Source organism: Dryobates pubescens, chromosome 28, assembly GCF_014839835.1.
Source record: "Dryobates pubescens isolate bDryPub1 chromosome 28, bDryPub1.pri, whole genome shotgun sequence".
Classification (NCBI taxonomy): Eukaryota; Metazoa; Chordata; class Aves; order Piciformes; family Picidae; genus Dryobates; species Dryobates pubescens.
The window spans coordinates 11,384,744-11,397,181 of record NC_071639.1 but is presented as its reverse complement, the minus strand read 5'-3'; the positions used below and the strand labels follow the sequence as shown (position 1 = coordinate 11,397,181).

Genomic DNA, 12,438 nt, shown 5'->3' with positions numbered 1-12,438 from the left:
GACCTGGGAGTTTGGAACTGGCTTCAGCTTTCCATTAACAGCTGCAGGAGGAAAAAGGGGAAAGAAAGAAAGAAAGAAAGAGGGAGGAAAAAGGGGAAAGAAAGAAAGAAAGAAAGAGGGAGGAAAAAGGGGAAAGAAAGAAAGAAAGAAAGAAAGAAAGAAAGAAAGAAAGAAAGAAAGAAAGAAAGAAAGAAAGAAAGAAAGAAAGAAAGAAAGAAAGAAAGAAAGAAAGAAAGAAAGAAAGAAAGAAAGAAAGAAAGAAAGAAAGAAAGAAAGAAAGAAAGAAAGAAAGAAAGAAAGAAAGAAAGAAAGAAAGAAAGAAAGAAAGAAAGAAAGAAAGAAAGAAAGAAAGAAAGAAAGAAAGAAAGAAAGAAAGAAAGAAAGAAAGAAAGAAAGAAAGAAAGAAAGAAAGAAAGAAAGAAAGAAAGAAAGAAAGAAAGAAAGAAAGAAAGAAAGAAAGAAAGAAAGAAAGAAAGAAAGAAAGAAAGAAAGAAAGAAAGAAAGAAAGAAAGAAAGAAAGAAAGAAAGAAAGAAAGAAAGAAAGAAAGAAAGAAAGAAAGAAAGAAAGAAAGAAAGAAAGAAAGAAAGAAAGAAAGAAAGAAAGAAAGAAAGAAAGAAAGAAAGAAAGAAAGAAAGAAAGAAAGAAAGAAAGAAAGAAAGAAAGAAAGAAAGAAAGAAAGAAAGAAAGAAAGAAAGAAAGAAAGAAAGAAAGAAAGAAAGAAAGAAAGAAAGAAAGAAAGAAAGAAAGAAAGAAAGAAAGAAAGAAAGAAAGAAAGAAGAAAGAAAGAAAGAAAGAAAGAAAGAAAGAAAGAAAGAAAGAAAGAAAGAAAGAAAGAAAGAAAGAAAGAAAGAAAGAAAGAAAGAAAGAAAGAAAGAAAGAAAGAAAGAAAGAAAGAAAGAAAGAAAGAGGGAGGAAAAAGGGGAAAGAAAGAAAGAAAGAAAGAGGGAGGAAAAAGGGGAAAGAAAGAAAGAAAGAAAGAGGGAGGAAAAAGGGGAAAGAAAAGGGGAAAATAGGAAACAAATTTAAGGGGGGTGGGGGGGAAGTAAAAAAAAGGTGATGTCAGAAAAATTAAGCCTTTTGGATAAGGTAAACAGCACACACCTAAATCAGATGAGTCCTTAGCAATGATGTCCTGGAATAGCTATGCTGCAGAGGGGGACCTCTTCTGACAAATACTGATTCAAGACATGATGCTAAGAAGCCATCCCTTTTATTGCTTTTTTTTTTGGTAATACATGCCTCTGAACAGCTCTGGATCAAACCTAATCACAGCTGATTAAACCATACCAAAGCAAAAAGCACCTCATTAATTTCTTTCCCAGCCCGGGATGCCAACGGACTCCTATTTGATTAACAACCCCAAAAAGGAAACAGGGCACTAAAAAGATGAATGATTGTTTATAGTTATCTGCCTGGAACATAAAGACAGAATCAAATCCTTCCCAAATTGAGGCTGAATTATTCAAATTATTCAGAGCTATCCTGAGGCACTTCCTCTGTCACATGTCATCATTAACACACGTTGGCTCCTGGAATTCAAAACCAGGCAGCTCCTCGGGAGAGTGGAGAGGTGCAGACAGCAGAAAGCCACTGGAAACACAGCACTGGGTAAGAAATCCACAATCCTGTATGCAGGAAAAACAGGCTTCCTGTTTATTTACAGACAACCTATGTGATTGTATCAAAGAAAATACTTCCTAGGAAGAAACTAGTTGCAAGGGGAGGTGGGGGGGGGGGAGAAACAAAATACAGGCTGGCAGAGCCAGAATACCAGATAATTACTGCACTTAAAAGCAGCAAGGTGTTCCTAATGAACAAGCTGTGGTAAATCAAGTCCTTTTTTGCTTTGCCTTCCTCTCCCAAGGAGCTTCCTTTTCACACAAGTGGATTTGTCACAGAACTGGCAATATCCTGCAGACCCTGAGCACACAGGGATAAACACATTACATGCTGCTCAGGGTAAAGCTCTGCAGTGAAACAAGGATTGTACTTCCTTTGGGCTTTAGTTCTGGAATCCTTCCTCTGTCAGGGAAGAGGTTCTGAGTCTGAAAAGCAGGTAAGAGTTCTCAGTTTCTTCCAGCTCCAGATCATGGCTCCTCATGGAAGTCCACAGTGCACTTTAGGCACTGTCCTTTGGTATGGCACTACAGGGAGCCAAGCATGGGGGAAATGCTTAAACTCGAGTCAAAATGACTTCTCATCTGATGGGTAAAACTCTTAACAAGAGTGAATCTCTCCTGCAGTTTTTAACACAGGTATTAGAAAGCCTTGAAAAGCAAAGGTGTAATGCATCCACAGGCTTTTGAAATCATGCAGAGAGACTTTTCATAAGGGTGTCCAGCTATAGGACTAGGGGGAATGGGTTGAAGCTGAGGAACAGTTGGGTTAGACTGGATCTTAGGAAGAATTTCTTCAGTACAGGAATTGTGAGACTCTGGAATAGGCTGCCCAGAGAGACTGTGGATGCCTCTGCCCTGGGGGGTGTTCAGGGCCAGGTTGAATGAGTGTAGTTGGAGCTGTCCCTGCCCACGGTGGGGAGGTTGGAGCAGATGATCTCTAAGGCCCCTTCCAACTGAAGCTATTCTATGATGATCTAAAGCACACAGAAGTTTAAAAAGATCACACAGCTTTTAGAGCAACCAAAAACTAATAACCCCTAATTTCCAGAATAAATGGCAGCAGGTTTTCCATCATTATACCTCAAACAGCAGGAAAGAACAGAAGTATGTCCTAGTCTCCTATGTCCTTTCTGCTTTCAGGCTGCTCAGAAAAGCAAAGGCAGCAGGTCTAAAACACAGCTCCAGTGGACTCTGTTAGAAAAAGAAATGCAAGGAGGTCCACCTGAACTATTCCACCCACCAGTTGTGGACAATTCACCCAAAGGAGAATGCTGCTTGGCTGCCAGAGAGATTTCTTTTAGCAAGGAACACAAAGTGCCAGAGTTCTGCAGCCTAGGAAATGCCAAAATCACTTTAAAGACAGACTTTCACAAAACTTACTTGCAGCATGTCATCCTCTCTCCACCTTGCCTTGGAAACTAGTACCTGTGAAACGCATCAAGAGCTGCAAGCCACACACAGAGGCTGCAAGCCTTCAGTAGAGATGATGACCCAAGGGTACCACAGCTCCAGGCATTAAACCTGCCCTGGGAAAACTGAGGGTAGTGAGCTCAGCTGAAACCCTGTCCTGGAGCCTTTTTTGTTCTTTCCAGCAGCTTTGTAATGCATTATAGATATGCAGTGCCCCAAAACAGGGTAATTTACTTAACCTAGACCTGACACAACTCAACGATTGGATGAGACCACAAACTTTCACAGATATATGCGCTTAACGACAAAGCACATCACAATCTCTAGCCACCTGTTTCAGCACACCTCTGTAATTGCCTCTCTCAATTCAGCAGCACAGGTAGAAGTCAAAAAGTACACCTAGTTCAGCAAACACCAGCATTGTGCAACAACTGCTGCGTTACCCAACCACAGCCACTCTGCTCTTCATTTCCTTTCTAGATGCTGATGTTTAATCCACGCAAGCCTACAGTAAAACTGGTTCACAGCAAGGTCAACAACACAAAGATACTTCAGTGGGCACTTATCCATCCCTAACTGCTGAGGAAAACACCAAAGAACATCTTCAACTCTTACCATTGGCTTTTTGAAAAGCAACTTCAAAGTTCTCATTTAAGACAACAAGAAATTAATCTATGCCAGAACAACATTTTAGCAACCATACTTGTTCTTCCAAATCATGAAGAGTCATAGAATGGTTTGGGTTAGAAGGGACCTCCAAAGGTCATCTAGTCCAATCCATCCTGCAGTCAGCAAGGCCATCCTCCACTAGATCAGGCTGCTCAGAGCCTTCTCCAGCCTGACCTTGAAGATCTCCAGGGATGAAGCCTCAACCACCTCCCTGGGCAACCTGTTGCAATGTTCCAGCACCCTCCTGGTGCAGAACCTGCTCCTGGCATCCAATCTAAATCTGCTCTTCTCTCATTCCAAACCATTGCCACTCATCCCATCATGGCAGGCCTTTGCAAACAGACCCTCTGCAGCCTGCTTACAGGCCCCCTTCCCCACAGCTAATTTATGATGAACTTAGATAAGTATTTACCCAAAACACAAACAATCCACAACAAGTATGAACTGTTGTGGGTTTTCTCTTCCCCCCCAATAAAACACAAGTTTTAAAGACACAAGTGAAGGATAAACAAGGAGGCAATTTCACCATCACCACTACCAGTTTCCTCGCCCCACCAGCTCACAATCTCATTCTGCACCATCCCAGACACCCACAAAGTGAATCCTAGCTACCAACTAATAAAACATTCAAAGCAATACGCACAAAAATGCACCCAAAATCAGTTGCAGCTCAAATGAACTTCTTCCAGTCCCTCACACAGCTCAGGTGCTCCATCTGGCACAGGGGAGGAGGAGAAATAAAGACTTTCTCTGTTAGAGCACTGCCACCTCAAAGCAGTTATGAAACTGCAGCCCAAGACAAAGCTGAACAATTAACCTTTTGCAAAAGCATTATTAGCTCTCCAAGGAACACCGAGGGGATAAAGTCACCAGGCCAAATCCGTTTTACAAAGTCAATTACCTGTTTGTTTGCTTTATCAAGGCTGAGGCTCACAGGGTGACTACCACAGCACAGCAAAGCCCTCCCAGATACAAACACATCGATCCCCGCTGCAGGCTGCAGCAACGTTCCCAGGGACTCTCTCTGAAGGCCTGCAGAAGTCAGGCTGGTTTAGAAAGAACTAAGAGCAAACACTTAATGGCTTGCCAAAAAACCCACCCCAAACAACCCTATCCTGCTAGAAATCTGACACAAGCCAACACCTTCTGTGTTTTCTCAAAGTAGTACAGCAGTGCAGCTGCAGACTTACTTTCCTAAGTACTGTGCACTATGGCAAAAGCAAATGCTGGTTTTCTTTTTTATTAGTGTTACTTACCCCATGGGCATTTACTACAGAACTGCAGCACAGAACAAACCCTGCAATGTTACAGACCACCAGCAACTCCCAAATTGCTGGTGCAGTTGCTGTGCACTCTTCATTTCTCTCACTCCACTGCATCAAGAACCAGCAAGTCCTGGCAGTGCATGGGGAACAGTGGGCACCAAAAGCTTGACCTCCCCACTATAAACATTTCACTCTTGCTTCAGACCCTCCTCTTAGAACACAGTGGGCTGAAGCTCGCCCTCCAACCCAGTTTTCACCAGAAAAGGAATCTGCCCTGTCTTTTGGGTGCTCTGGTTCACACTGCAAAAGGGTCTTGAAATGAGAAGGGCAGGTATGTGATGTGCATCAGAGCCTCACTCCAATTCAGTCTTCTCCCTCCCAGCAGGCTGAAGCAGCTAGTTAGCCCACCAGCAAGCAGGGGGCTTGGCAGAGCTGATCCAGTGTGGCCCTGGTTGGAGAAACTGCTCTAAATTTGTATCAGAACAAACATCTCTTATCAAAGTCTAGATATCCCTGCTTATTACAGGAATCAGAGGCTAGCAGTGCTGGCAAATTTCTCTTCTGAAGACACAGATGTTCTCTTAACTTCCAAAACTACACACACACGTGTTCTGTTTTGGCTGGTTGTTTTCAGCGAACAAAAGCCATGGCTAAACAGCTGGTGCTTTGCATCATCACAAGGCATTCATTTCTTGCTGAAATCCAGTTCAAATGCTGGCTCAAGTACAGCTGTACACACAGGAAGTTGTGTGAAGACTACCAGGAGGACTTTGCTGGAAAGGAGAGGCATGACAGCCAGACACTTCAACCACCAGAGCAGCACAGCGAAGCACAGGAGTGCTCCATTAGCCTTGAATGCAATCTGTACCACACCAGCTCCTCATTCAAAAGGAGCCTGCAGACAGAACTCAAGCAGGAGACTGTAGGCAGGCTATTAAACTGCATGCTAAAAATCAGGAGCACAGTCACATTTTGAAATCCATTAAGACAATTACGAGGCAGAAATCTTTCTTTCATTTCCATTCATTGCCGTGCCTGGCAACTTTCACTTAGTTGACTCATTTTTGTACCAACAGTGTAATAAGATTTACCTTGTGTTTTGGAAAGTATGGTTTGACACAGCTCTGTAAGAGCCTAGCTCTAACTGCAGAATTGATGTGCAGCAGGCCTGCCACACACTAGACCACGCTGACTAAAAGAATTGAGTAATGTTTAAAGGCAGGTCTGTTTGGAATAGGACTATCTGGATTGTACCCAAAGTGAAGTTTTTTTCACATTCTGCCAGTCTGTAAAGCTATCTGAAGATCAAATATCAGGCAACTAAAGCGTTTCCAAGTTCAACAGCATGTCTGCAGCCTTTGCTGCCTCTGTCGGCCCCTTGAAACTGAGGTTCGCAGCACTGAGTGTCACCACAGGCTGTACCAGCACCTAGGTGAAGTCACAAGTTTTCCTAAGGGGCAGCTTTGAACTATGGAAGAAGCAAAATATTTATGAGATAGAGTGGTGTATTTCTCCCCCCACTGTCTCCCAGCCTTCCCAGGAACAAAAATAAAAACAAAAATCTTGAGTTTTGGGAAAAGGTCACAGAAGTTCTCTCCTCTCTTCTCTCTGATCCCCTGCTCCTTAAAAACAACACCAAGATTACAAAATGTCTTCACCACCAACAACGCCTCCCTTTTGCAACACTCAAGGCAGAGAAACATTTCTTTCCAACAGCAAGAACTAAACTCCTCAGCCACACAACAGGTAGTATCTGGAGGGCAGAGATCAGCCCTTCGCAGAGATTCCCTAGCCAGTGCCCCAACAGGAACCACAGGCATGTTTGTCAGCAACCAAGACTATAAACTGTGATGACTGAGCATCAAATCGGAATTTATTCAATCTTTTTTCCTTTTTCTACTTACTCCTTACCAAAAGCTACAGGAATAAGATTTCACTGCTGAATATCTGTTTCACATCTATAAATGAGGTTAAACAGAACCGTGCAAGCCATTTAAAAACGGCATAAAAAAACCCTCCACTAAATCACCACCAGAAAGTGAGGGGGGAAAGATGCAGAGAACAGAAGGGATTCGTCTCAGATTGCCAAGCACAAGTGTTCTAAAAGGTCAGCAGCTTCAGCGACGGAAATCAGCGTCAAGCATCCCTGCTCTACTGCCCATTTAATACCCTGCCCTTAAACACAATTCCCACACCTTTCCCCATCTCAAAGCTGCCGTTGAAAACGTATTCCTGTGCAACCTACACAAAGGCAAAATGCCTTCTCCTTCCAAGAACAGAGGGGATGCAGGAAAGACAAAGAGGGAAATGACTGTGGGAAGGAAATTTAGAAGTGTTCAGAGAAACTTTCGGACGTTTTCGGGGGGGCACAAAACATATTCCCAAAGGGTGGAAGAGAAATCTTTGGACGTTAAACAATGACTTGCAGCGGTGAAAATTAAAGCCCCATTTCCACACTCGCTGCGACCTTACAGCTTTAAAGGAAAAAAAAAAAGTAATCCAAAGCCTGATAACTTTTCCTCTTTGGCCTCAACTCTACAGCTTATTCTTTTCCCACGGTGAAAATTCAGGTCATCCGCCCTGAAACACGCCGGGAAGACAAGTGTGGGGGGAGGAAAAAACAAACACCCAAACAAAAACCCACCACAACCGAAGAAAGCCAAAACAAAGCCTGAGACCCCAGCGCAGCAATGACTCTGCAGGAGCGGCGGCGCGGAGCACGGCGTGCTTTCGGGGAGGCGGGCTCCGCGGCTCCCGCTTGCCGTCTGCCCCCGGGTACCGCTAAATGGCTGACAGCCTCTAGAACACCAGCCCCCTGTACCCTAGAAAGGGCAGCCCCCGAGGTCGCGCCCCGCCGTACCCCCCGCAGTGCCGGCCGGGTTGCTCCAGGCGGGGCGGAACGGCCCCGCTTCGGGCCCGCTCCCGCAGGGCCGGCTCCGGCCCCGCTCTACCGCCGTACCGGGGCGGGAGATGGGGTGTAGAGGGAGAAGGAACGCGGGCGGGCGGCAGGCCTGGCCCGGGGCAGGGGCGCTCACCGGCGTGCTGGTCCCGCGGCCACAGGTAGTAGGTGGCGGGGATGACGATGAGCCCCACGAAGCTGGTGAGGAAGTAGAAGAACGTGTTGCCGCTGTCGTCGTACTGGAACTGCTGCCCCGCCATGGCCGCTCAGCGCCGCGCCGCCCGCCTAACCCTCGCCGCTGGCGTCCCCCCCGCCGGCGGCCCGGTCTTGCCGTCCCGGCTTTGCGCGGGGCCGAGCCAGCCGCTCCGGGATCCCGCGAGAACGAGCGCTCCCGCCCCCTCCCGGGGAGCCGCCGCGGAAGGAGACGTGTCACTGTGCAGCCACCATAGACACGGTGACGTCACGGCCGGCCGCGGCCCCGCCCCCGCGCGCTGATTGGCTTGCCCAAAGCCCCGCCCTCAGCTTCCGGCGCGTCGTCCGGGGCGGGCCGGGGCGGGGCGGGCCGGGGCCGGGGCTTTGCTGTCCGCGGTGCGGAGAAAGGGAAGGCTAATTACTGAAATCAGCCTTGAGTGTGCTTTGAAACCAAGGCGGCCGGGACGAAGGTCCCTCAGAACAAAGTCCCTGAATTAACGTGGGTAGGAACGCGGGTGTGTTGATAAATGATAGAGCCAGGCGTAACCTTTACGCTGATTATCGTAGGACCACAGAATCGTTTTAGTAGGAAAAGACATTTAAGATTATTAAGTCCGACTATTATCTAGCTTTGTCAAGTCTGGTGCTAAGCCATGCACCTCAGCACCGCATCTCTGTCTTTCTTACAGATCCAGGGGTGGAGACTGAACCACCTGTCTGGGGAACCTGTTTCAGTGTTTGAGAATCCTTTCAGTCAAGAAGTTCCTTCTAATATCCAGGTTAAACCTCTCCTGGGCCATCTTGAGGCCATTCCTCAATATACTGTGAAAAAACACACCTCCTAGCGAGGGAAGCTGCTACCTCTACAAGCCCCTTACCCTCAGAGCACGTGCAGTGATTTTAGCTGTATCTTTAAGATGAAGTAAGAGTTAACCAATGCCTAAGTTGTAGGTGTTAACTTTGGTCATAGCTAATGTGTTTTACTGTATAAATACCTGCCACGGGTTCCAATTGGTGTGCTAGCTCTGTGGGATTACCATTTAGCACCTTTTACTGCAACTGGAATAAAACACATACTGTGACTCTGTGTGTCAATTGGTCTTTGCACACCAGGTAAAGAACCCAGATTTAAGATGACATCCCCATCCCCGACTCCCATCGCTGCCCCAAGGGTTCCTGCAGGCGAGCGGCCAAAAGTGGGAGCTTGCAAGGAGCAGGGTGCTCTGCAACTTGGACCCTGCCTCTTCCCAGCAAGATGTTTCCCCTGCCCCAGGGTAGTGCCCCAGCCACCTCCTGGAGTCACTGCCCTCGGCACCAAGCAAAATTCATGTCCCCAGCCAGTGCTGAAGGCTTGGGGCTAGGGGACACCTGGCATTTTGCAGTGTGCAGGGAGGATCTGTGGGGGCAGTTCTCATCTTATCCTGAACTGAGCTGCTGTGTGGGAGTGGCTGGGGTTTGCACTGTGTGGGGGGCTGTGTATATGTATCACAACTGGGTGCCCCAGTACTAAAAGCTGACTTTTTTCTACTGCTGTAGCTGATGTTGCCACTGACACTGACCTCATGCAATGTTGGAGCTCCAGCTGCCACCAGATCTGGTTGAACAGAATAATGTGCCACAGGTCTTTGATGAGATCCCCATTTCTGCATTAACACTCCACTAGCCACCCCATTTTTGTTCTTACATACACAGATCAAAAGGTTTTGTGTAATCTGGCAGCCCTAAAGCTGAAGCCAAGGCACTCCCTCAAAGCCCCACAACCCTCTAAAGGCTTTTCCCCCATTCTGGCCCCCAGTGTAATTGGCTCCATTTCTTTTTTTGTTGTTTCTGTTACAGGTTTGGTTAATTCCCCTCCTCCTAGCACCCACAGTCAGGGAAAAAAACAGCTGCACCTAAACCTCCTTTTCACTGTTTTTACTTAACTGCCCAAGGAATTACAATGAGAGCTTTTACTCTTTCTGGATCTGTTACCTGCTGTCCTGCCTTTAAAACATTTCCCTCCCCTTTGGCGCAGCTGGGGCTCGGATGGAGCTGCACAGTGTCCCTGGGTTGCTAAGGCACTACATAAATTTATAGTATCTTCTAAGCAGCACAATTCCTACCAGCTATTAGTGGATCATCGACATATTGCACTAAAACTAATTCACCCAGTCACCCAGCATCCCCTGGATCTTTTAATATCCAAGGAAATGTGGTGGGAGCTCCGTTAAATCCGTGGGGAAGGTGAGTCCACAGCAACCGTTGTCCCTTTCAAAAAGCTAACAAGGACTGCCTCTCTTCTCTTCTTATGTGTTTAAAGGTCACTTAGATGTGGTGCTTGGGGACATAGTTTTGTTGAGTAGGGTTAATGGTTGGATTTGATGATCCCAGGGGTCTTTTCCAACCTGAATGGTTCTATGATTCTGTAATTCTCCCACGGGAATACTGAAGGACGCTGTGGTCAGATCGATCACCGTAACGCACTGAGGCTGTCCATTTTCATCCAGTCTGTTTTCTTCTTACTGCTAACATGAAGGGATTCAGACACTTTCAAGACCACTTGGGCGATGATCTAGTTGGTTTTGAGGATCTTTCCCAGCTTGCCGGGGCCAGGGTCTTGCTTTACAGCAGAGGGCGTCCCTCGCTTTGCTTTCGCCTGTGTCGCTTGTGCCGGCTTCAGCAGGCTCACCTCCTCTCCCGATTTGCTCCACAGCTCCCTGCGCATCACTTCCAGGATTTTTAGTATCCCTAGGTCGGGATTATGGACTTCAGATATTAAACACACCCCCGCGAGTGTCAAAGCAGTACCCTCGGGTGATAGGTGTCATTGCCCATCCAGCTAACATCCCCTCGCTACAGGCTGCATCACAGCTGGGTTTGGAAGAGCAAAGTTAGGAGGAAGGAACTAGAGCAAGCTGCTGGCAGTTTGTATCTCAGTTATGTGGAGGTTAATGGCAGCCCCAGCCCCACAGTGCTTCTGAACAAAGTGCAGTGCCAGAAGGGCCAGGAGAGCGGGGAGATAAGAGCCTATGTGTCTCATAAGCTCACCTGTGAGGGGTGGGCTGTGATTCCCTGGAGAAAATCCAACAGTTGAGTTACATCAGGAATCAGTTTGGTTGGTATTTTGGCCTACTTCCTTCTTTCCTGTTGGGTGCAAGGGAATAATTGTGGGCATGAAACACTGGAGCTGAGCCCTGGTTTAGTGGTTGAGGGTTTCCTCTGACCTAAGTCCAAAATGCTGACCTTTCTCCTCTTTTTTTCTTTCTGCTTTCTCACTTCTCTTTCTTCCTCTTTTTCTTTCTCTCTTCACCCTTTTTCTCTGTCTCCTTTTCTCTACCTTCACTCCAGCCCCACACAGGGAGCAGCCAGGGAAGATTTTGCCCTTGGGGAGGTGCAGGCTTTGCTGTGGAGCTTCACACACATCAGAAGAGGGCACTGATGCCGGGAATACTAACAGGGAAAGCTGGAGCGCTGCTGCTGCTGCTTCTCTGGAAATCAATAATTATGGCAGTTAAATCCAGCAACTGGGACTCAGGGGTATTATGAGGATAGGCACAACAAAGATGCAGTAAGTAGATTATCTGAAAAGTCCTCACCCCTGCTTTTCCCCTCCACGTTTCCCATTTTTCGTTTCAATTAACTGGGTCTGCGCCGTCTGCTTTAAACACAGCCCCAAAATGCTGCAACAGCACTGCCTTCAGAAACAGCAAGCAACTGGTAGATCACACTCCCTCCTTGGCATTCAGAGCTCTCCAAACAATATCTTGTTTTGATAGCTGCCCTGGCAAGCTGGGGAAGACAGGGGCAAGTCACAAAGATTCCTGCGGGTTAAACTGTTTTCCAAGCTGATTACGAAGCTTAGAGCTCAAACAGTCTTTGCACAGAAACCTCACAAAATGCCTTTTCTTTTGGGAAGGCTGTCAGCACCTAATTCATTTTACCTCTGATTTCGCAGTGGAGGTATTGTTTACTCCTCTGCTGCTCAGAAAACGCTCAGGAAGTGTGATCTTATGGCCCAGCAGCTTGCTCCAAGGTACAGCAGCTTAGCACAGCGTAGCGCTGCCGGCTGGTCACCCTGACTGGGCTTGGGTAACAAACACTGTTTGAATGCTTGGGAAGGGCTTTCCCTGACATCTTGTTTATGCCTCAAAATAATCTCACTCATGCTGCCAGTGATCAGGTGGAATTCCCACTGACACGGCTGGCTGGCTGCTGCGATGCAAGGTTTCCCCACAAACAGCTGCAGAGCGAGGCAGGCGTCAGGAGGAAGGTGGCCTTCGGTGCCAGGCTCTGCTCGTTTGCTTGGTGAAATAAAGTCATGACCATGGGAGATTCAGGCACCAAAGGCAGGGAGCACAGGAGAAGGTTTGAATCAGAGGGATGGAGCCTAACCACGAGGTGACA

At 47.0% G+C, this 12,438-nt stretch overlaps 1 protein-coding gene across 1 annotated transcript in view; it reads right to left on the bottom strand.

Annotated features, from left to right (window-relative positions):
• The window catches only part of SEC63 (SEC63 homolog, protein translocation regulator), a 49,038-nt gene extending 40,721 nt beyond the window's left edge, over positions 1-8,317 (bottom strand). Inside the window, exon 1 of the mRNA XM_009896428.2 lies at positions 8,000-8,317. Within this exon, the coding sequence (XP_009894730.1) occupies positions 8,000-8,123 (124 nt within the window). The 5' untranslated portion in view covers positions 8,124-8,317. The remainder of the gene's footprint in view (positions 1-7,999) is intronic.
• Between the last annotated feature and the right edge of the window lie 4,121 nt (positions 8,318-12,438).